Genomic DNA, 25399 nt, shown 5'->3' with positions numbered 1-25399 from the left:
GGTTGAAGGAAATGCAGAAACCTCCCCATTGTCTCTGTCCTCACAAATCCTGCCTTAAGGGCACATTTAAGGTGCGAATAGGGTGAGCCTGTGACTTGCCTCAGGAGTTAAGTATTATCATTACAAAAGAATACCCAGGCTCCCCAGGTAATCTCCCCAGGTAATCCAGTCAAGTGACCATTAACAGGTAACCCGGTAGGGTAAAAACAAAGCACTCAGATTTCTGTTGTAGACCGCCTTTTCTGTGATGTAGGTACGATGTATCTGGTCTTGGGCTACACCCCTTCTGTGATATATGTATGCTGTTTCTGGTAGTGGTCTTGGACTCCAGGGCGGGCAATTTAAAATGTCTATATTAGGGCTTGCACGCATGGCTCTGGGTCCTCCTCCTCTCTCCTGCGTGTGCGGGAGCACCCTGTTGCAACAGTTAATAAAAGATCAGGCTTACTAGCTGCTTTGCTTCTCAATAGTCTCTGGTTGGTCTGTTATTTTCTCCTCCCGATAGAGAACCTACAAAAGGACTCTATATGGGCTCTTGGATACCCCATAAGGGAAAAGGAGCAGGTTTTTTTACTTATATCAGTTGCATGCAACTAAATTTTACTCAGACACACTGGAATCAATAGACCTAAATTAGTCATAGCCATCAATTTCAATTGAGTAGGACATGCATTGGATATAATCCTAAGCCCATGTTTATACTATAGCTACAAATCAAGCCAAGCATATTTTACAAGCCCATCAGTTCATCAGATCAGTGCACCCTGACCAACACCCAGTCTTCCGATGGCATGAGTGTCAAGACAACCTGCAGTTTCTTATCTGCTGCAGCCTTCATCCGCCTTCACATACCGCTTGTTATCTTCTGCCTGTTCTGCCGCTGAGGACTTCTTCCATCATTCTTTGTCTGTCTCCTATCTCCTCCCCTTTGACCTTACCGCCTTGGGTGACCCTGTTGGGAGTACCAGACTCCCGATGGCTTCGCTCTCAAGGGTCATAGGAACGTGCAAGCCCACTCACCATGACATGGTGATGATCCAGCGAGTTACAGTTTACAGTGGTACCTCGGGTTAAGTACTTAATTCGTTCTGGAGGTCTGTACTTAACCTGAAACTGTTATTAACCTGAAGCACCACTTTAGCTAATGGGGCCTCCTGCTACTGCAGCGCCGCCAGAGACCAATTCCTGTTCTTATCCCGAAGCACTATTTCTGGGTTAGCAGAGGGTGTAATCTGAAGCGTATGTAACCTGAAGCATATGTAACCCGAAGCGTATGTAACCCAGGGTACACCACTGTATTTTACAAGCCCATCAGTTTATACAACTTTTGAGTAAACTCCATCTCAGCCAAGTTCAATAGTTTTATGAGCCGGAATTGTACCCTATGCCTTCTGTGTAGAACTTATATAAAAAGAGCCAGCTGGGTGAGACCAGTGGCCCATCTAGTCCAGCCTCCTGTTCTCAGTGTGACCAAGCAAGACCTGAATGCAAGAACACTTGCTTCCCCTCCTGTGGTTTCCAGAAACTGCTACTCACAAGCATTTCTGCCTCTGACTATGGAGGTAGAACATAGGCATTATGGCTAGTACCTCAGAAGGGAGCAGGAAAAAAAGCCATCCACATTAGTGGCCATCACTGCCTCTTGTGGCAGTGAGTTCCACAGTTTGCTCTGCATGAAAAAGCAACAGTTTTTATTTGTCCTGAATCTTCCAGCTGGAACAACAGGATCAGGATGCTAAACCTAATGGGCCACTGGCCTGAGGCAGTAGGCTTTTTAATGTTCTTAGCTTGGCGATAAGTGCTGAGATGATCTTTTAATGTGTGCAGAGGGGAAATGAACCATTCACAAGGAAGAGTGAGAGACAGCACAGATATTCTGGCATTAGAGGCTGCTAATTGACACCTATATTCCGATCAACAATCTTAGTCTGATTTAAACCCATAAGTGGCTGTGCTGCACTTCCTGATGGATTGTAATTTGACTGCTTCATAGAATCCTGTTATCTTATTCCTTTGAACTTCCTCCTTTAAAAACTAGGCTTGTGTGATCAGTGTGATGATGGGGATGAAAAAGGAAAAAAGAAGAAGAAAAAAGTACAGAATAATCTTGCCATCTCTTCTCACATTTGCTTCTTTTTTGCCTCAAAGCCAGGAAGTGTGATAGGGAGGGAAAACCTACCCTATTAACACAAAGGATTACAAGAGGCCAATAAATTCTTTTGCTTTGTAGCCAGCTTCCTTCTCTCCTCTGAACTTAATTACTTTATAATACATTCCAGGCTGGTATATGACTTTCCAGCTCTGAATCATGGAACCACCACTAATTCTTATGGGGTTGTGTTGCAGCTGAAATCTGCCCTGTATCACCAGTTATGACTTTTTTTATTTTCTTTTTTCTTTGCTCTGGAAAAAGATTTCCAACACTTAACTAAACAGTTCATCAAAAGTAGTATGATAACAGGCAGAAATTACCTTATTTTTTGCTCTATAAGACTCACTTTTTCCCTCCTAAGAAGTAAGGGGAAATGTGTGTGCGTCTTATGGAGCAAGCGTCTTATGGAGCGAATGCAGGCTGCGCAGCTATCCCAGAAGCCAGAACAGCAAGAGGGATTGCTGCTTTCACTGCGCAGCGATCCCTCTTGCTGTTCGGGCTTCTGAGATTCAGAAATTTTTTTTTCTTGTTTTCCTCCTCCAAAAACTAGGTGCGTCTTGGGGTCTGGTGTGTCTTACAGAGCGAAAAATACGGTAAATTGTAGTTCTATTTCCCAGCATTGGAAAAAGCTGCATTGGTTGGGCAAGCCACCTGGTGGATTTGCAATTCCCCTGAAGGAGCAGATTCATAGCTGGGAGGTATACCTTGATCTATATTTGTCGCTGGCGCCTCAGGTAGCCTTTGTGGTCCAAAGCGCCTTTTACCAGTTTCAGCAGGTGAACCAGCTACCCCCTTTCCTGGATGGAGGCATCTTGGCTACATGGACCCATGCATTAGGAACCTGCAAACTGGACTGAGCAACAGCTGCAGTTTCCTCCATCGCTGGGAAATAGCCCTGCTGTTGAATTTCCCCCTGTCATATCACACCTGTGCTAAAGCGACTGTACAAGCTGCCTATCTGCTACAGAATGTACTTGAAACCCATCACTGATTCTGTGATTCTTCTGGCTAAGATTCTTAAATAAAGGGCCAAAACTTTTCCAAGAGAAAAGTTGCACATGTGAAAAGCTTTCGCTGAAGCCAGAAGAGCAAGAGGGATCGCTGCGCAGCTTTCCCTCTCCACGCAGCGCCCCATCAGCAAAGCGGGAGGAGAAACGGAGCCCCTTCCGTTTCTCCTCCCGCTTTGCTGGAGAGGAACTGAGCAGAGAGGGAGAGAACATTTTTTTTCTTGTTCTCCTCCTCTAAAACTAGGTGTGTCTTATGGTCAGGTGCGTCTTATAGAGCGAAAAATGCGGTAATTTGTTTCAGTAGCAAACATCTAAACATAGCTAAGCCAGCCCTGACATAGTGAATGCCACCTTTTCTTTCTCGTCTGTAAAATACTGGAGGAAAAGACCTCTTGTGTTTTCCCAGTGCCCTGCCATATTTATTTTACAGTATCTCCAAAAGCCTCAAGAAATGAGCGACCCTATGTGTTAAAACAACCGTAATGCTAACATAATATTTAGATAGGGTTCCCTTTCATTCTTTTGTGTTCTTCCGTGTTTGCCAAAGGCAATGGATTTCCTTTTTCTTTTTTAATTTTTCACCATCAACACATAGTACCTGGCATAATGTTTGCTCAGCTACTTTCTGGAGCCAAGTCAAGCCAAGTTCTTATGTAAAAAGGTCATGTGATCCATTCAGAGAGCGGTAGAATGCATCCCTCTCTCCCCACTTTCAAAGGTGCTATGTAAATATCTGCAGAATAATCACCAGGGTAGGGCCCTGTGTATTTCTCAGCTGTATCCAGCAAGGTTCGACAAAGAAATCAATACCTTTTGAATTTTAATTACACACATCAATAGGGACAAATGTAAGTTTCTGCACTTAGGCAGGAAGAACCAACTGCACCAATATAAGATGGGGGATAATTGGCTTGCCAGTAGCACATGTGAAATGGATTTAGGGGTCTTAGTAGACCGCAAACTTAACACGAGTCAGCAGTGTGATGCAGCAGCAAAAAAGCCTAATGCTATTCTAGGCTGAATCAATAGAAGTATACTGTCTCGAACAATGAAAGTTATAAGGTAAAGATAGCCCCTGACCATTAGGTCCAGTTGCAGACGACTCTGGGGTTGCTCGTTCATCTCGCTCTATAGGCCAAGGGAGCCGGCGTTTGTCCACAGAAAGCTTCCGGGTCATGTGGCCAGCATGCCTAAGCTGCCTCTGACGAACCAGAGCAGCGCACGGAAACACTGTTTACCTTCCCGCCGGAGTGATGCCTATTTATCTACTTGCACTGGTGTGCTTTCAAACTGCTAGGTGGGCAGGAGCTGGGACCGAACAACAGGAGCTCACCCCATCGCGGGGATTCGAACCACCGACCTTCCGATCGGCAAGCCCTAGGCTCATAGTACTACTCTATTCTTCCTTGGCCAGACCACACCTGAAGTACTTTCTCCAGTTCTGGGTGCCACAATTCAAGAAGGATATTGAAAAGCTGGAATGTGTGCATAGGAGGGCGAACCAGGATGATGGAAGGGTTTGGAAACCAAGCCTTATGTGGAATGGTTGGGGGTGTTGGGTATGTTTAGCCTGGGAAAGAGGGGACTGAGCAGAGATATGATAGCCATCTTCAGATACCTGAAGGGCTGTCACACGTGAGATGAAGCAAGCATGTTTTCTCCTGCTCTGGAGTGCAGGACTTGAACCAATGACTTCAAGTTACAAGAAAGGAGATTGCGACTAAACACCAGAAAGAACTTTCTGACAGCAAGTGCTGTTTGACAGTGGAATAGTCTACCCGGAAGGTGGTGGAGTCTCTTTCCTTGGAGGTTTTTAAGCAGAGGTTGGATGGCCATCTGTCATGGATGCTTGAGTTGAGATGGCTGCATTGCAGGGGGGTTGCCCTAGATGACCCTCGGGGTCCCTTCCAATTCTGCAGTTCTATGATTCTGTGAATGAAGTTCCTAGCCCTTAAGGTAGGGTTGCCAGACGTCCCCAGATTTGCAAATCTGTTCCCGGGAAACATGGCAGCGACAGCCTCAGCAGCTTGGAGCCAGCCTGGTAGCACAGTTGGCTCTGGCTGGCTTCAGGAGCTGCTGGCTGCCATGGTGCCCGCCATTTTTCCTTGCCGGAAGTCCCCATATGATGTGTCTTGTGTGATCTCCTGTCCCCTTCCCAGTCTTAGAGCAGGCAGGCAGGAAGGAAGGAAGGAAGGAAGGAAGGAAGGAAGGAAGGAAGAAAGAAAGAAAGAAAGAAAGAAAGAAAGAAAGAAAGGGGTTTATTTGGACTATTAACACACCGTTAAAACACTATTATGAGGGCTGGTAATACACAAGATTAGATACACACAGGATCACGAGTTCTTCTAAAGAAAACATGAAATAGTTGGCTGAGAGAGCAAGATCAGATGGGCTTTGAAGGGCTTCCTATCACTACACAAAACACTGGAGGGCAGCAATCAGAGGGAGACTTTACACTGTCGCTTTGATATGGGTTGCTCCCTGTGGACTGTGTGGCAAAGATCATGCAGGGAAGGCCAGTCTTTTCTGGATGAAGCCTGCAATATAGCTGCCAAAGACGGAAACGCTTTCGTTTTTGCACAATCTCCCCTGCGACAATTTAACAGGCAGGCAATTGAATATTGCAGCGATGGCCACTCACTTGGCTGACTTCCAACGAGGAGGCCTAGACCAATTCAAGGAGGTTCAGGCTGTCCATGGCTACTAGCCATGATGGCTGCTTCCCTGCCTCCAATGTCGGAGGCAGTATTGCTCTGCTATGCTTTGGACCACATTGGCAAGGCTGAGAGGGAGATCTTGCTGTCTGGGCAGCCTAGGGCCTCCGTACACACTGCCCAGGCTTGCGCCTCAGGGAAGTTCCTTCAACACTGCTGACACAGTGGTTTAACTCAGTGTTTCCCAACCTTTTCCCGGCCGTGGCCGCCTTCTGACCTGGTTTCCTTCCTGTGCCCCCCCATGGGCGTAGCCAAATAAGTAAAAATACAGTGGTACCTCAGGTTAGAGGGTTAAATCACAGAGCCTAGGACTTGCTGATCAGAAGGTCGGCAGTTCGAATCCCAGCAATGGGGTGAGCTCCTGCCAACCTAGCAGTTCGAAAGCACATCAAAGTGCAAGTAGATAAATAGGTACCACTCTGGCGGGAAGGTAAACGGCGTTTCCGTGCGCTGCTCTGGTTTGCCAGAAGCGGTTTAGTCATGCTGGCCACATGACCCGGAAGCTATACGCCGGCTCCCTCGGCCAGTAAAACGGGATGAGCGCTGCAACCCCAGAGTCGGTGACAACTGGACCTAATGGTAAGGGGTCCCTTTACCTTTACCTACTTCGGGTTAAGAACTTAATTCATTCTGGAGGTCTGTTCTTAACCTGAAACTGTTCTTAACCTGAAGCACCACTTTAGCTAATGGGGCCTCCTGCGCTAGCGCTCCGTCGCCTAACGATTTCTGTTCTCATCCTGAAGCAACGTTCTTAACCCAAGGTACTATTTCTGCGTTAGTGGAGTCTGTAACCTGAAGCGTCTTTAACCCGAGGTACCACTGTACAAATCTGAGATTCTGCCCCTCTAACAAAAAGCCTGGCTACACTCATACCCCGCCCATCCTATCAATAGAAAGGTAGCTATTTAAATATTTTGTTTGTAAATAGAACATGTTTTATTTATAGTTTTTAAAAATAATTCATACAAAATACAATTACCTAAAATGATAGGAACATAATGAGATATTGTTGAAGCAGAAAGAAACGTAGAATCATGGAGCTGGAAGGGACCCTGAGGGTCATCTAGTCCAACCCCCTTCAATGTAGGAAACTCAGCTAAAGCATCCATGACGGATGGCCACCCAACCTCTGCTTAGAAGCTTCCAAGGAAGGAGAGTCCCTGCAATGCAGAAATCAAAGACCTCCTGGCCTGCTCTGCTGTATTGGCTGAACCAGGGGTCAGCAACCTTTTTCAGCCATGGGCCACAGTCCCTCAGACCACATGGTGGGCCAGACTAAATTTTTTTGGGGGGAAATGAACGAATTCCTATGCCCCACAAATAACCCAGAGATGCATTTTAAATAAAAGCACACATTCTACTCATCTAAAAACACCAGGCAGGCCCCACAAATAACCCAGATATGCATTTTAAATAAAAGGACACATTCTACTCATGTAAAAACACGCTGATTCCCGGACCGTCCGTGGGCCGGATTGAGAAGGCGACTGGGCCGCATTCGGCCCCCGGCCCTTAGTTTGCCTACCCCTGGGAACATTTGAGCTCAGGGTGCGCAGCAGGGTTATATAGCAACTCTTCTTATCTTTCAAACCTATATATCACAACAGCTACCAGTTCCCTTCCGCTCCACTTGAGTCATAAATCTCTGAACTTCAGATCTGCCTGCGTGTAAATCTCACAGCCTTGCCCCTGAGCAGCTCTCCTCAGGCCGCCAGTGCAATTAGAAATCAATTGCCGGTTGTAAATTGGGAGCTAATGGAAACGCAGGCAGGTACCCAGGGAAAAACATGACAGGTAATCAGAGTCCCTTATTAACTGGGTATCTCCAGGACAACGAGTTCTTATTTCACACTAATCACGGCCCTCGCTTGTTTTTTCTTCTTGGGTCCACTCAGGGGAATGTGCAGCCACTGAATGAAGCACAGGTAAGGAGCCTTAGGCCCCAGGGACCAAATATGGCTCTTTTATCTGGCCCTCAGGAGTTTTCCCAGGCCACACACCCCTCAGGTCCTGGACCAGGAAAATGTGGCCGTAGTAGTTCATGCATTGGTCTCCTTCAGGATTGGATTACTGCAATATGCTCTGTGTGGGGCTTCTGCTGTGCTTGACCCAGGAGCTGAATTTAGTGCAAATCGCTGCCGCGCAGTTGCTGGCAAGAGCAAGGCCTCCCTTCTAGCTCAATATTTTAGCTCAGTGAAGTTTCCCTTAAACTGAAAATAAGTGTGTGTGTGGTTCAGCTTCACCCCTTGTGAACCTAGCTTCTTCCCATTCCTGCTCTTCAGCTGCTTTCTCCTTCACTGTTGACATTTCCATTGCAATTTCTTGGGCCTGCGACTTTGCTTATGCAATCCTGCAAAGCACTAGAGGCATAAGGATAGGAGTCCAGAGAGAACAGGAATCCTGACAATGCTTTGCCAAGGAAACTTGAGCAGAAAACAGCATATAATTTGAGATGAAAAGGACCAGAGGTTTTGTTTTTCTTACACCAGGCCTTGTACACAGCAGGGAGACATTCAAACACAGAGAGGAAAGAAACTCCCTCAGGACAACACAGCCAATCAGGATTCATGCTACCTCAGCAAACATCATGCCAGTCTGGCTAATTGCTAAGCTATACCTCAAGCACCTTTCTTGATGGATAATAACAGGATTAACCTTTAAGTATGCAACACGTTGAATGATTTCTGCTGTTGTCCTTCCAAAAAACAACAACCATGTGAGGTAAGTCAGTCTAACTGACTGAGTGGGGATTTGAACCCGTCTCTCCCATGCCATAGTCCAACACTCTAACCACTGCACCACACTGAAAAAACAATGAAAATGTAGCTACCTATTTATTATTATTATTATTTTGCAAATTAGGTTTAAAATCCAGATGCCAGCTCTGGAAAGAGTAGGAAAGATTTTCTGGGTTCGCCCTTCCTTTACAGGGTTTATTTATACAATAAGGATTTTTATCTTTATTTAATATAACATTTCTGTGGCATCAAAAAGTGATATAAGAACGCTAAAAATAATTGTTGGAAGGATGCCCAGGCTTTGTTTAAAGAATAAGCGCCTGACATGTGCTAGCTTGCTTGCACTTTTAGGTCTCCCTGGGTGTGGGGCAGGATTATACCCTTCTTCCTGCTCTTAATTAGGGTGGGTAGGGGGGCACCACAGGAGTGCAGCTGCGAATGGAAACAGGAGACAAAATATTTATTCATTCATGTCTTTTTAACGTTTTTTTTAATGCCCATCTACCAAGTCTTCAGGGCAGCTAAAAAAAAAAAAGCTAATAGACACAGCTTTCTAATGGTCAGCTATGTAGTGCTGGCATCTGAAACCAAGACTCCTTGGCACTTAATAATGCTGAAGTATGGAGAGCATGGGGACACGAAGGCGCCAGTTGTGGGTGGCGTTGTGGAAAGGGAAGAGCTTTAATGATGCCCAAATGCATTGCATTTCAGAATGAACCCTTATGCAAGGACAGCTTGCAGCCTGGTATAAAACGAAGGGTTCTATATCAGGTTGGGGAGGAGCTGTAGCTCAGTGCTTAAAGCTTCTGCTTTGCACACAGAAAGCCTTGGGTTCAATCCCTGGTGTCTCCAGGAAGGAGACCTATGCCTGAAATCATTGCGAGTAGTCTGAGACAACCCTGAGCTAGAATGGAGCAAGGGTCTGACTCAGTACAGTTGTACCTTGGATTCCGAATGCCTTGCAAGTTGAATGTTTTGGCTCCCAAATGCCACAAACCCGGAAGTGAGTGTTCCAGTTTGCAAACATTCTTTGGAACCTGAACGTTCAATGTGGCTTCCACGGCTTCTGATTGGCTGCAGGAGCTTCCTACAGCCAATCAGAAGCTGTGCCTTGGTTTCTGAACGTTTTGGAAGTCAATCGGGCTTCCGGAACGGATTCCGTTTGACTTCTGAGGTACCACGGTATAAGGGAAAGGATGTTTTTCAAAGTTATATTGTGTGCACAGCCATAGTCGTGACCATTATTTTCAGGCCACCTGGCGGGAATTCTTTAGCTGCTATTCCTGCATTGCAGGGGCTTCATAGCTGTCAACTTTTCCCTTTTCTTGCGAGGAATCCTATTCGGAATAAGGGAATTTCCCTTAAAAAAGGGGAAACGTTGACAGCTATGAGGGGCTTGGACTAGATGACCCTTGGGGTCCCTTTCTAACTCTACAATTCAAAGAAAACTCGTGAACAACTGAGCGATGCTGGTCTAGCCAAGGGCAAATCCTGCTCTCCATATTGCCCCTAGCACTTCCCTAGCTAATAATTCCCCACCCCCCACCCTACAATTCAGTCTTAGCGGTGAGCATTCCATTCCAGTGTAATCTCACTGTATATAAGTTGCACAAGTGACAATAAAGTATTTCAATTCCTGGGAAACTTCTGATTCCATCTCAGCCTGGGGACTTTTGCCTGGAGGGAGGAGATCCAGCCTGTCTTCCAGAGGCTTTGATGATGCAGATTCTGACTGTGGCAACTCTCCCACCTGGCCAACAGAAATCTGTCTTCAGAAGAGCCAGTGGCGTAGCGTGGGTTGTCAGCACCCGGGGCAAGGCAAGTAATTTGCGCCCCCTAACCTGTGGATTTGCGCCCCCTAACCCTAACCCCCAGATGTTGCGCCCGGTGAGGCCGGCCCCCCCGCACCCCCCACGCTACGCCACTGAGAAGAGCAATGCATTTTTAGATCGCCTTCCCCATGCAGACGCTGCATTAGTGAGCATCGGAGGGTTTTGCCTATCTTTCCTATAGGTTTTACCTATCTTTCAGTTTCTAACGGCCTCTGCGACACTTGAGTGCAACTGGTGAGACGGGACTCTTCTGGTGCTGATGAAACTAAGGCAAAGGAAGCCCACACCCAGAAGGACTCAGAAATAATAAGGCCTCAGGCTTCAATCCACTAGTTTTTGCATAGTGGGGCTAACCTATTTGCACCACATCTCAATCCGGAACTGTTTAGGTTCATTCTCAACATGCTGCTTTCAATCTAGGCAGAGTCTAGGTCCTGCCTCTGCAGATCTCCAGTAAGCAACCAGTGTCTGACTCCCTTTCAAGGCTGCACCCCATTTTAAAATCAGCCCAGACCCTCCAACATTTATCTGATGGAAATAGAGACGTCCCATTCCAAAAATATAATTTTGCTGTTTATACCCCACACATTTTACTGGGTTGCCCCGGCCACTCTGGGCAGCTTCCAACATAAAATCATAATACAGTGGTACCTCAGGTTACATACGCTTCAGGTTACATACGCTTCAGGTTACAGACTCCGCTAACCCAGAAACAGTACCTCGGGTTAAGAACTTTGCTTCAGGATGAGAACAGAAATCGTGCTCTGGCAGCACAGCAGCAGCAGGAGGCTCCATTAGCTAAAGTGGTGCTTCAGGTTAAAAACAGTTTCAGGTTAAGAACGGACCTCCGGAACGAATTAAGTACTTAACCTGAGGTACCACTGTAAAGCATTAAACATTAAAAAAACAACCCACTTAGCTATACAGGATTGCCTTCAGACAGCTTGGCGGGTCAGATAACTCCATACCCTCGAACATTTCTCCAATGAAAATAGGGACATCCTAAGGAAAAGTGGGACATTCTGGGATCAAATCAGAAACTGGGACTGCTTCTCTAAATCAGGGATGTCCCTGGAAAATAGGGACACTTGGAGGGTCTGTCAACCCCATCCAGAAATTAACTTTCTCCTTCAAATTCAAACTACACAACTGAATCTGAACCATTTCAGCCCTTAGCAGCAGGTTATCACCCTCTCTAGGCTGTGGTGCATATTGCACTCCAAAGGCTGGAGAATTATTCCCAGCTATCAGGGAACAATGACATTTCTTTGTAAACCTTGCCCCTCATCTAGCAGCACTTTATGGGCAAAGCCGTAGTGACAGACCCATTTAAAATAATTCCGATGGTCCAGACTTTTATGATAGTTTTTTAATATGGTGGGTGGGATACAAATCTCTCCTTCAGCGCAGGTTTTTTAACAGAGGTTGGGTGGTCATCTGTTGAGGATTTTTTAGCTGTCATCGCACTGCAGGTCCCTTCCAATTCTGCAATTCTATGATTTTACGAAACCCTCCGCAACTTACCCCTTCCTTGCCTGTGAGCGTTGCCTCGGAGCCCTTCTCCATTTTCACGCTCGAGGAACAGAGAACCGCAACGGGCCTGAGAGCTTTTGCGTTCGGGATGAGAAAGAAAATGCTGAAATGAAAGGTTCTGCTATGTCTCTTTCTTGCACTTTGATTCTGTCCAAGACCCCAATTGCTTAACAGGCTTGTTCTGCCCTCTTGGACCTTAGAGTTGCCTGTTCTTCAGCCTCCAGGAGGAAGATCTTTTGCCAGCTTGATCCTCCACAGTTTCTCAGCTCTTAGAGAGAGGGCTGGACTTGGCAGCTCAAATACAGTAGCTTCACTTCCACGGCTCCTTGTCAAGGCTGTTGTGGAGGTTTTGATGTTGCACAACAGAGGAAGATCATGACCTTAACACACCCCACGCAACAGGGAGATGTTCCTGAGATACATGAGCAGCAAAGGAGGGCTGGCAATTATTACCTGGCTTAATTTCTGCTTCCCTGGTTCTTTTTGTCTGGTGCCAGCAAGAAGGAGAATGTGGAAGAAAATGAGCAGATGGGTGGATATCAAAACATGGATGCAGATGACTGGGGGTTCTGCTGCTTTTTCCTCTCTGGGGGGTTTGGGCTGAGGTTAGACGTCTTTTTAATGATCCGAATTGTTGAGGGGATACTTAAGAGACCCCCCAGAAGAACATAGGCTGTACAAGGATGACCAGCTGTTGGATGACAGCAAAACCCTCGGAGACTGTGGCTTCACCAGCCAGACAGCACGACCTCAGGCCCCAGCAACAGTTGGCTTGGCCTTCAGAGCCAGTGAAGATGCCTTTGAGCCCCTCCACATTGATCCCTTCTCCAGCCCCCCAGAGCTCCCAGACGTGATGAAGCCCCAGGACTCTGGCAGCAGCGCCAACGAGCCAGCAGTGCAATGAGAGGCCAGAGGGAGACGGAGCGAGCTGCAAAATCCGTGGCACCCCTTTCCCCACCAACCACTCCCTCCCTCAACCCTCCAGCGTGGAGAGAGACGTGGCACTGTCCCACTCCTCCAATCCAGATGCCCCTTTTACTCCACCCCTCTCTATACAAGACCACACCTCCTTCCAAGCCCCTCCCCACTCATCAAACAGAGCAATGTTTTCATTTTTGGTTTTGGAAACAATACAAGTTCAGCTGGTAAAAAAAATAAATGGATGCAGATAAACTAGGCTGTGGGTAACATCTCAACCTCCTGCACAAGCATTCACCACCTGAGCCGCTGCTGTGTGTGTTTCAGGCCAGAGTTGCATCATCTGTCATTTTTAGGGGTTGGCAGCTAAGCGCTGTTGAGCCAAATCCGGCTGAAGGCAGACTTGCAGCTGGCTTACTACCTACAAAAAAACCAAAACCTGACCAACCCCAGAAGAGAAATATCTGCAGCACCAGTTTTCTGTTTGTGTGCAATGGAAGATGGGTGTGTTTTGTACCTGGTATTAAAAGAGGACTTGAGAAATTTATAGAGGATAAGGTCATTGGTGCCTAGTAGCCACAATGGCTATGTCCTTCATGGTTCGAGGCAGCAATGCTTCTGAATAATGTTGGAACGGGGAGAGTGCTCTTGTGCTCGGGTTTTGCTTGAGGGTTTCCCATGGGCACCTGAGTCGGCACTGTGAGCATAGCATGCTAGATGATCCAGCAAGCTCTTCTTATGTTCTTATATGGAAGATAAGCTGTTAATGGACTCTGTCCAGTATACCTGAAGGAGCGTACCCACCCCCATCGTTCTGCCCGGACGCTGAGGTCCAGAGCTGAGGGTCTTCGGGCGGTTCCTTCACTGTGAGAAGCAAAGCTACAGGGAACCAGGCAGAGGGCCTTCTCGGTAGTGGCACCCGCCCTGTGGAACGCCCTCCCATCAGATGTCAAAGAGATAAACAACTACTTGACATTTAGAAGACATCCGAAAGCAGCTCTGTTCAGGGAAGTTTTTAATGTGTGACATTTAATGTATTTTTAATCTTTGTTGGAAGCTGCCCAGAGTGGCTGGGGAAACCCAACCAGATGGGCGGGGTACAAATAATAAATTATTATTATTATTATTATTATTATTATTATTATTATTATTATTATTATTACTGTACCTACTTGAGCCATATTTTCTTGATCATGCAATTTTCCATGGATCATGTTTTCCATGGATCTACAGGTCTACAGAGGGTTACTCGAGAGCATGTGGTGATGTTTATTGTAGGGTAGGGACTCAGCTGTGGACCACAAAACCACCATTTCAAAGTAGACCCGTTGAAGTTCATGAACCCATGGTCATTCATTTCGATGGATCTGCTTAGATTATGACTAATATTGAGAGGTGGTTTTATTGAGAGGTGGTAATATTGAGATGTGGTACAGTGGTTAGAGTCTTGGATGAGGATCTGGGAGACCAGAGTTCAAATCCCCACTTGGTCATGATGCCTTGGGCCAGTCATGATCTCTCTCCCTGATCAGCCTTCACAGGGAAGTTGTGGGGACTAAACGGGGGGGAGGGCATATATGCCACCTTGAGCTCTTTGCAGGAAAAGGGGGGATATAGAATCATAGAATCATAGAGGTGGAAGAGACCACAAGGGCCATCGAGTCCAACCCCCTGCCAAGCACGAAACACCATCAGAGCACTCCTGACATATGGTTGTCAAGCTTCTGCTTAAAGACCTCCAAAGAAGGAGACTCCACCACACTCCTTGGCAGCAAATTCCACTGTCGAACAGCTCTTACTGTCAGGAAGTTCTTCCTAATGTTTAGGTGGAATCTTCTTTCTTGTAGTTTGGATCCATTGCTCCGTGTCCGCTTCTCTGGAGCAGCAGAAAACAACCTTTCTCCCTCCTCTATGTGACATCCTTTTATATATTTGAACATGGCTATCATATCACCCCTTAACCTCCTCTTCTCCAGGCTAAACATGCCCAGCTCCCTTAGCCGTTCCTCATAAGGCATCGTTTCCAGGCCTTTGACCATTTTGGTTGCCCTCCTCTGGACACGTTCCAGTTTGTCAGTGTCCTTCTTGAACTGTGGTGCCCAGAACTGAACACAGTACTCCAGGTGAGGTCTGACCAGAGCAGAATACCGTGGCACTATTACTTCCCTTGATCTAGATGCTATACTCCTATTGATGCAGCCCAGAATTGCATTGGCTTTTTTAGCTGCCGCGTCACACTGTTGGCTCATGTCAAGTTTGTGGTCATCCAAGACTCCTAGATCCTTTTCACATGTACTGCTCTCAAGCCAGGTGTCACCCATCTTGTATTTGTGCCTCTCATTGTTTTTGCCCAAGTGCAATACTTTACATTTCTCCCTGTTAAAATTCATATAAATAATATATATATAAATGCACTATATATATATATAAATAAGCAGATAAAGTTGGGTAGAAACACATTTTATGATGTAAAGTAACAACAAGAAAGAGCTTGCCTCTGAGAAAGTGCAAAATTATTTCTTTTGTGATTGGGTAGCCTCACACACACATCTGGGGTTAACATCAAGAACTTAAAACCAGGTCACATCTATCAACCACTTATGGTACTTCTGGCAACCGTACCTTGTTTTATAGTACTAATAATGCAGCCAAAGGGTTAATTCCACAGAGATGCCATTGCCCCTCTTGCAAATTGGCTGCCCTCTTCTCTGGTCCTCTGGATCCCTCTTTAGGCATGTCAGTGCAATACCTGATGTAGAATTGAAAACCCCCACCAAATCATTGCCTTCATTGCTACTAATACTAATAATTTATTGCTTTATTACTAATACTAATAATTTGTTGCTTATACCTCGCCCATCTGACTGGGTTACCCCAGCCACTCTAAGCGGCTTCCTTGTCAGCATAGGTAGAATGTCTGGTGGTGTGGACATTTTTAAGTTTGACTGCAGTGGTGGTTAGTGCCTATTATTTTCATTATGACAGTCATACCTTGGTTGCTGAACACCTTGGAACTCATACGTTTCGGCTCCCAAACGATGAAAACCGGAAGTGAGTGTTCCGGTTTTCGAACAATTTTTGGAAGCCAGATGTCTGGCGCGGCTTCTGTGGCTTCCGATTGGCTGCAGGATGCTCCTTGGTTTTCGAACGGTTCCGGGAGTTGAACAGACTCCCAGAACGCATTCTGTTCGAGAACCAAGGTACGACTGTATTGAGAGCATTTTACCCAGCTCTTCGCCCAAAAAGACTCCCAGAGTGGCATACATGGAATCAATTAAAACGAGACAGCCCCTGCCCACAGATGTACAATCTAAAAAAGTAAATAATTTTTTTTTTACTTAAACCAGGTAGCAACTATCAACCACTTATTTTAAAAAATATAATTTTTATTAAAGATTTCCTTTGGTTACAAAAGTACGTGCATTGTCTCTTTTTTACGTTTTGTTTTCTACAATAAGTTACGTTTGTTGTGAGACATTAGTGTTATATGCAGTATTAAGGTTGGGAAGAAAGAGAGGGTGGTGATGGTAAAACATGTATTATTTTCCTTAGTGTATGTGTGGGGTTTAGTGTCAGCATCACTTGAGTAGGTTCTCTTTCTATTTGCCTGTTATATTTCCTTGGTACTGAGAGAGGTTGACAACCGTAGCTCAAAGGGTTAATTCCACAGAGATGCTTTGCCGCTCTTGCACATAAGACTTTTGATCAGCTGCCCTGTTCTCTGGTCCTCTGGCTCCCTCTTGAAGCCACAGATCTCAAGAGGTGGCTTTCAAAAGTCACCTTTTCCTTTAAGTGGTATAGGCTATTTGAGGATGAGAGAGAATTTTGTAAAGCAAGCCTGCACCCTAAAAAGCACTAAAGAGGACTGATCAGCAGTAAATGATGATAATGATAATAATAATGATAATAATGATAATAATAATAATAATAATAATAATAATAATAATAATAACCCTTCACCAGTAGGTCCCAGGGCATTGTACAACAATTTAAAATTAGATTTTTAGCATTAGACCTGTGGACATCCAGTGATGATGAATGTTGGAAGATGGGCAGGGTATAAACAATAAATCATCATCATCAACATCATTATTAAAAAAAGGACTTCTTCATGCAGCACATAGTTAAACTCTTCAGTGATGGCCACCAGCTTGAATGGCTTTAAAAGATTAGACAAATTTATGGTGCAGAAGGCTATCGATGGCTAACGGCCACAATGTCTGTGCTCTGTAATGTAATGTAATGTTTCTGAGCACCAGTTGCTGGAAGCTGCAGGAGGGCAGAGTTTTCTTGTGCTTGAATTTCCCACAAGCATCTGCTTCCCCCCAGTGAAAACAGGATGCGGGACTTAAATGGACCATTGGACTGATCTACTCCCCACCCCCGTTTCTCTCCAACTATAGACAGTGTCTGCCAAAAGCAATGGATAACTGGACTTTTCATTCTGAAATCCAGGCTTAATTATGTGGATTGTGAATTGGATTATACGCTTGATTAAGGTTTGCCAGCTTAGACGGCTTTTGAAAACAATTCATGGAGAATAAGTTTTATCAGTGTGTATGAGCCATATAGAAAGGCAAAATAACCGCCGAGCACTAAAGGCTGTTGGCGACAAAGAGGGGGGAATGTTTGTCTCCATGCTGTGTTTGTGGGGGTTCAGAGGCTGTCTACTACAGGAGACAGACTGTGAAATGAAATGAGTGGGTGAATTTCCCCAACGTATAAATGGCTTTTCATATGCTACCTTCTATAATAGGTACATTTTAATGCACACTTCAAAATCAAGGAAATCGCCAACAGCCAACAAAATCAAGGAAATCACCAATATCAAAGGATGGCTGTGCTTCCGTTTGTGAATTCTTTCTGAAAGTTGGGTGTTTTGTCTTTAAATGTGAACAGAATCAAATTTCTCCCCTTCATCCCTAGCCTTGGGGCAAGTTATTCTGTTCTTATTTGACTCCTGCATTGTGGTTCGCACCTTGCAAACCACTTCAACGAGCAATGCTTTAACGTGACCTTTTTTTGGATAATGTTTGCCGAGACACTTTGAAAGACAGGCGCTCAGGGTAATAACAAACAGGCCCCACACTTAACTGTGAACCTGCAAAGAAGTTGCTGCTCAGAGGCCACAGCTCACGGGTACAGCTCATAGTTCTCATGGGGACAATCTGTGGGTGGAAGAGGAATCTACAGACCTCAGCTTCCTGAGCAGACTCACGGGATCTACCGTATTTTTTTGCTCTATAAGACTCACTTTTTCCCTCCTAAAAAGTAAGGGGAAATGTGTATGCATCTTACGGAGCGAATGCAGGCTGCGCAGCTATCCCAGAAGCCAGAAAAGGAAGAAGGATTGCTCTTGCTGTTCTGGCTTCTGAGTTTCAGAATATTTTTTTTCTTGTTTTCCTCTCCAAAAACTAGGTGCGTCTTGTGGTCTGGTGTGTCTTATAGAGCGAAAAATACAGTAATCTGAAGCCACATCAAGGCACTCAAGTGAATGTTTAAAGCCCTAAATGACTTTGGCCCCAAATGTCTGAAAGACCACCTCCACTCTCTTAGTGGTTTCTCTGCCCTCAGATGCTCACATACAGGGCCGTCTTTACCCAGGGGTACAAGGGGTGCGGGGCACCCGGGCACCAAATTCTGGGGGGCACCAGCTGTCCGCTGCTGAAGCCGCCCAAGCTCTTAACCATCTACCATTTGGGGGCTAAACTAAATTTGGTGGCGCTGGGCAGATCTTTGCATCCCGGTGGCGCATATGCTAAAGACTTGCCTGCTCATGTAAGGTAGGGCGACGGCCTTCTTTGTGTCCAGTGGCGTACCGTGGGTTGCCGGCGCCCAGCTGGGTGTAGGCAGGCCGAGGTGCGTGGGAGCATGGGGGAGGCATGCCGGGATGGGGCACGGAGGCTAGGGCGGTTCAGAAAAAAAAACTTTTTTAAAAAATGCCTGCTCCAAATGTCTTATCTTACTACACTAGGGATTATATAGCTATATCTGAAATTTCATGCATACCAGTTAATATCCTGGCCCTGCTCCGCTGAATTGAAATTTCAGCCTTCACGACATAGGAAAATGGCCAAGTAAACAGCTATTTTCGTGGAGGAGGGTCAAGATACTAACTGATATGCATGACATTTCAGATATAATTTACCGTATTTCTCACTCCATAAGACGCACCTGACCATTAGATGCACCTAGTTTTTAGAAGGGGAATGCAAGAAAAAAAATATTTTTAAAGGGAGCTCTGAGCAGAGCCTGTATGCATCCCAGGCTCTGCTCAGTGCTCCCTTTTATGAGCCACGTGGAGCGTGTGTGCTGTGCTTGCAGGCTTTTCCCCAGGAGGGAGAAGGGCAGCCTGTCACTGACGGGCTGCCCTTCTCCCTCCTCGGGGGGAAAAGCCCCCAAGAGCCGCACACATGCTCCACGCAGCTAGTGAAAGGGAGTGCGGCCCTAGGGGGCTTTTCCAGGAGGTTGGGAGGGGACTGAGGGGCTGCCTTTAAAGAGCGTGCAGCTTTTGTGTGCTTTTCTATGAGGAGGAATTCCCCCACCTCCTAAAAAATCCAGCAGAAGCTGGTGCACCCTTTAAAGAGTGTGCTGCTCCTGCAGGCTTTTCTACGAGGAGGGAGAAGGGACTGACGCGGCCAGTCGCTGGGGAAAAGCCGGCAAGAGCCACGTGGAGGGTGTGTGTGGCTCTTGGGGGCTTTTCCTGCCTGCCTCCCGCTTGCATTCTCTCCATAAGATGCACACACATTTCCCCTTACTTTTTAGGTGGGAAAAGTGTGTCTTATGGAGCGAAAAATACGGTAATCCCTAGTGTAGTAAGATAAGACCTTTGGAGCAGGAATTAAAAAAATAAACAAATTAATGAACCACCCTAATGGAGGCTGAACAGAGCCTGCCGCACCATTCCAGCCCTCACCGCTGACGCCACCAGAGCGACCGAGCCGCAATGGTCTGACCAGAGAACGTGACTGCTCTTTCCCCGCCTGCCTCTCGCCCTCCCTGTCCAGGTGGAGCCTCTCACTTCTTTTCAGTAGGCAGCAGCAGCAGGGCCCACACTCCCTTCCTCTCAGCCAGCCCAGGGGTGGGGGGTACGCAGGTGTTCCTTCGCTGGTCACAAGAAGAAAGAAGTGCCACTACCACCCCAGCCCTGAAGGCCGAGCCCGGGTGCACCTTGCCTTGCCCCCCAATGGCTCAGGCCTTGATGAAGGAGCCTGTTGTGGGCGCACCTGGTTGCCTCACCTCATGTCCCCCCAGAAATCTGTGCCCGGAGCCATGGCCTCCCACCCACCCCACGCTACCCCCCTTTTTTGTGTCATCCGCTAAGATGTCGAATTCCCTCCCCACAGCGATATGCCTGGCATTATGCAGTTTCTATCAAATGGGGAAGATGCACCTGTCTACCTGGGCTTTTGACCCTTTAGATGTGTATTTTTCGGACCCCACCTAAGTTTGGAGCCCACACTTTAGGGTGGAGGGTGGGCAATGAATTAATCGAGGCAAAACCTCAATACTGGCGTGTCAACGGTGCTGAGACAGCTGAAGGACAACCGTAGAGATTCCCTTGGGATCATGGCTCAATTATAAATGTTTATAATCAAATTCTACACGGGGTTTTGCCCCTCCCCCAACGCCCGCCTGGTGTTTCTCCTCGGCATTCGCTCCATCTTGGCGATCTGCCTTTGGGCCACGTAGATGGGCAGTTGTTTCCTGATTTCCAGAAAAGTCTGGTTCGTGGTTTCTGGGATCATCTTTAAGATGAAAAAGAAGGTGGCAGCACATATTGGACAGCAGATGAGGAAGCTGAAGAATCCGATGTATTTCTGGAAAGGAACAGGAGCAGCAACACACACACAGAGAAACAGGGCTCAGCAACATGAGTCAAAAAACTGAGTTGTAAATGTGTTATAAACATGCAAGACCAGATGGCGCTGTAGAGCAAGAAACTTTTCTATGCGATTTTACATAGTGGTTTTTTTTTCTTTTGTTATAAAGATTTAATTTTTGTGACTTATCTATAGTGGGGTTTTTTCCCCTGTGTGTAGATCCACCCACAGAATGGCATAAGCTTATTAATTTAGCACATTATATTTCCCAGTGCTTTTTTCCTTCAAGGAACTCAAGGCCGGGTTATCTCGTAGAATCACAGAATTGTAATGTTGGAAGAGACCCCCTGGCAAGGGTGTTCTGGTCTCACCCCCTGCTACAATGCAGAAGTCACAGCCAGAGAATCCTCTGAGATAGTTGGTTCCACTGTTGACCGTTCTGCCTGATGTTTACCTGGGATATTCTTTCTTGCCATTTGAATTCATTGGTTTGGGCCCTGCCCTCTGGAGCAACGGGGTGGGGGTGGTGGGGAAGCTTGCTCTGTATTCTATGTGGCAGCCCTTCAGATATTTGAAGATAGCTACTAGAGGACACTTGAGTCCAACTCTACAATTCCCTATCACTGCTCTGTCTTCTCTTATCCAGGCTAAACATACCCAACTCCTTCAACTGTTCCTCATAAGGCCGGGTTTCCATCTCTCTCTCTCTAGTAACACCCCAGAAGGGAAGTATTGGGACCAGGTGAGGGTAGGCATGGAATGTGCATTCTCCATCCTACGTAAGGTGGGAAAGGTCTATGGCCATGGGCGTAGCCAGGATTTAGGGGGCGGGGCAGAACAGCTACCTGTCGTCATCCTCTGTCTGGCTCTGTCTAGCAGATTCAGAATGAAATGTCGCAACAGCAGTTGTTTCCAATTCCTTTCTTTTGACCCCAAGTGCTCAGAAAAGATCTGCCAATATCTTTCTACAATTTATACTTTTACTTAAGTATTTTTATTTAATTACTTGATTTTGGGGGGAGGGGAGGAGAGCTGCCCCGCCAGGCTAGGCCCATGACTGTGGCTCGGGGATAAAGGTAAAGGTAAAGACCATTAGGTCCAGTTGTGGCCGACTCTGGGGTTGCAGCGCTCATCTCGCTTTATTGGCTGAGGGTGCCGGCATGCAGCTTCTGGGTCATGTGGCCAGCATGACTAAGCCGCTTCTGGCGAACCAGAGCAGTGCACGGAAGTGCCGTTTACCTTCCCGCCGGAGCGGTACCTATTTATCTAATTGCACTTGACGTGCTTTCAAACTGCTAGGTTGGCAGGAGCAGGGACCAAACAACGGGAGCTCACCCCGTTGTGGGGATTTGAACTGCTAACCTTCTGATCAGCAAGTCCCAGGCTCTGTGGTTTAACCCATAGCGCCACCCTCATTCAATCCCTGGCAAGTCCAGGTAAAACTGGGAGCGGCCCCTTCTCTGAAACCTTGGAGAGCCACTGCCAGTCCGTCTAGACACTACTGAGCTAGCTAGACCAAAGATCTGGCTTGATATTAGGCAGCTTCTTATGTTCTTATTCAACCCTTTACCTAGAATTAGGAGGACTAGAATCTTAAGTTTTGTTTTGTTTTTTTACAGAAAATACCATAGCTCAGTGTCAGAGCATCTGCCTTGCATGTAGAAGTTGCTCAGTTCAACCCCCGACGACTCCAAGTAGGACTGAGAAGGACTCCCTATCTGAAACTCTAGAGAGCCTCTGGCAGTCAGTGTAGACAGTGCTTAGCTAGATGGACTAGCGAGGGACAAAGCAGCTTCCTAGGCCTCAACATCCTTCTGCATGCCAAGCAGATGCTCTACTGCTGAGCTGCAGCCCTTCGCTGTAGAAGGTTCAGAACACCCACGGACCACCAGAATCACTCACCTGTATATTGAGGAAGGTCACAATGCTGAAGAAGTTTAGGAACCAATGCACAAATCCCCCGACCACATAGGCTGAGGACCGCGAGGACTGAAGGAAAATCTCTGCTATTATCAGGTTGGGAAGAGCACCTGCGTAGAGAAAAGGGTTCACTGCTCGTTGGGAGGAGATTTTTTTATTTTTATTTTTTAAAACGAGAACTATTTTTTTTTAAGTGGTTTAATCTTGCCTCTGTCTTTACTGTGTTTTTTAGTAACTGCTTAACTGTTTATCTGTTTTATTTTCTCGTTGTTGTTGTCATCGTTATTTATTGGCTTTATATATTGCCCTTCATGGCAAGATCTCAGGGTGGTTCGCAGGATAAAATACAAGGTAAAAACGCAAGAAAATAGTTAAAACAAAAACAACAAAACAAGGGGAAAAAAACCCCATACATTGAGGTATTTTGTTGGGGTCATTTGTTGTTATATGTATTTTAACCACAAAGTGGATTTTTAAAAAGTTTTAAAGTTGGGCCATACTTTTATGCTTATTTTCTACACCACTTTGTGAAGCCCCCCCCCCCCCCGAAAAGCGGATTATAAATATTTCAAACAATCATTAATAATATAAAACCATTGGCCTCAAAATGGCATTCCATTTTTTTAATGGGTTTTTCATGTAAAGTGCTACAAACTACTTTTATTCAGAGATCTTCTGAACATACCATTAACAAACATCAACAGAAAACAGGATCGTGGCACTTCTGCGGTTCAATACGAAGCCCAGTAGATTCCTCAGTCTTGGAAACCCATCTACTATTATTTTCATTATTAATTTGCACCCTGCTCTTTCCACAGAACCTGAGGCTCAAGGGATTTTACGAAACTGTAATCTCATATTTAATCCCATTACGTTAAACCATGGGTAGGCAAACTAAGGCTCGGGGGCTGGATCTGGCCCAATCGTCTTCTAAATCTGGCCCGCGGACGGTCCGGGAATCAGCATGTTTTTACATGAGTAGAATGTGTGCTTTTATTTAAAATGCATCTCTGGGTTATTTGTGGGGTATAGGAATTAGTTCATACATATTTTTCAAAATATAGTCCGGCCCCCCACTAGGTCTGAGGGACAGTGGATCGGCCCCCTGCTGAAAAAGTTTGCTTACTTCTGCATTAAACTGTAACAGGATTAAAACAATGGGGGGAAAAGCAAGCCCAAAATTTGTTAAAATGCAGATAATAAAAACACTCAAAACACCAAGGCCCTTTCCTTAAAAACAACAACAAAACACTCAGTTCCCAAAGGCCTGCCAGAATAAAACAGTCTTCACCAGCCAGTGGAAGGAGAAGGAGAGAGTCGGCCTAACCTCACTGGAAAGGGAAGAGTTGCTGGGATCATTAGGGCTGCGCTATTTTGTAAGAGTTTTTGCTGGCACTGTGTTTTTTTTATTGCTGATCTATACCTGACTCTGGCTCCTGACACACTGTGGTGGAAGGGGCTGAGGATAAATAAAGGCTTTAGATGCCTGACCCACTCGATCCTTGAAACCTTTTGCTCTTCACATCCTGCGCCTCCTCCAAGGAACTCTGCGTATCACCTGAGCACTTACTAGGTCCGACGGCATGTCCCATGAGGAAAATATTGATGAGAAACGCATTGATGTAAGACATCCACAAGGCATCTCCCTGTTGGAGAGAGTTGTTGGAGCATGTCAAGCTTGCTAGGTTTGGGCAAAGTGCTTTTGATGTAATCGCTGATACTACTGGTAAGTCAGACGCTGTTTACTCAGGAGAGATCACTTCCGACTGGGAAGACTCCAGAGGACAGCGGCACTGAGTTGCGCCCAAAATGAGTTGCGCCCACCACATGTGCATGATGTCACACGCATGACACCCCCCCAAACCTGGCCAGGTTGACTTGGCCTGCGAACATGCTTCACCCTGCCATATCCCTGTGTGTAAATAGGAGTGATGTTAATGCGAGGCCTCGATCACTCACACTCATTTATAGAGAGCTGTGACCTATTCCAAGGCCATATCAGCCTTGCTCCACACACCCTCCTTCAGTGTGTTTTTGCCCAGCTGGAAATGTGCTCTTTGAAGTCTGATCATGCCTCTTGCATGCCTGGAAGGAGGTGAGAGAAGGGGTTTGGGAAGGTGTGTGCAGAAACCAGACTACTCTACAAAGGCAAATGATGTGAGTTCATTGCTCAGCCTACTTTTGCTTCCAGCTCCACCCACCACTGACATGCAGTTCTTGGTCTGCAAAAGGTCCCAGACTTAGCTCAACTGTTTAGGTGACATGTAGAATGCCAGCACATGTTTTATTTTTTTAAATAAAGGTTTAAAGATACAGTTGTACCTTGGAAGTCAAAAACCAAATTGCAGCTTCTGATTGGCTGCAGGAATCTCCTGCAGCTAATCAGAAGCTGTGGAAGCCCCGTCAGACATTCAGGTTCCAAAAGAATGTTTGCAAACCGGAACACTCACTTCCGGGTTTGCGGCATTCAGGAGCCAAAACGTTCGAGTTCCAGGGTGTCCGGGATTCAAGGTATGACTGTAGTGGTTATAAACTGTTTAAATAATTTAATTGTTTTATTCCTATTGTGAAACTCTGAGGGCTTTTTTTATTTAATGAACAAGTGGTATATAAATTTTGTGAAAGAAATATGCAGTTGACAGCTTCATCTGTCTGGGGGCAGGTGGATTGCAGAGGTGGGGAAACCCAACATGCAATATGCACCAGGTGCCTCCTCTCTGGTGTGCACAGCAATGTGAAAACACAACTTGAAACGCAGCAGA

The 25399-nt window shown here is 46.1% G+C and overlaps 2 protein-coding genes across 2 annotated transcripts in view; both read right to left on the bottom strand.

Annotated features, from left to right (window-relative positions):
- Positions 1–12209, bottom strand: part of LOC309376821 (solute carrier family 2, facilitated glucose transporter member 5-like) — a 35697-nt gene extending 23488 nt beyond the window's left edge. The window contains exon 1 of the mRNA XM_081923681.1: positions 11968–12209. Coding sequence (XP_081779807.1) covers positions 11968–12009 — 42 coding nt within the window. The 5' untranslated portion in view covers positions 12010–12209. The remainder of the gene's footprint in view (positions 1–11967) is intronic.
- An 8252-nt stretch (positions 12210–20461) lies between these two features.
- The window catches only part of LOC309375840 (uncharacterized protein), a 69769-nt gene continuing 64831 nt past the window's right edge, over positions 20462–25399 (bottom strand). The window contains exons 37-39 of the mRNA XM_081921758.1: positions 24208–24283; positions 22620–22747; positions 20462–20714 (exon numbers count right to left, since the gene is read on the bottom strand). Coding sequence (XP_081777884.1) covers positions 20496–20714; positions 22620–22747; positions 24208–24283 — 423 coding nt within the window. The 3' untranslated portion in view covers positions 20462–20495. The remainder of the gene's footprint in view (positions 20715–22619; positions 22748–24207; positions 24284–25399) is intronic.

Source organism: Podarcis melisellensis (assembly GCF_964234715.1).
Source record: "Podarcis melisellensis genome assembly, chromosome: 8".
NCBI classification, from domain to species: domain Eukaryota; kingdom Metazoa; phylum Chordata; class Lepidosauria; order Squamata; family Lacertidae; genus Podarcis; species Podarcis melisellensis.
The sequence above is the reverse complement of the archived record's forward strand: the minus strand, read 5'-3'. Positions and strand labels throughout refer to the sequence as shown.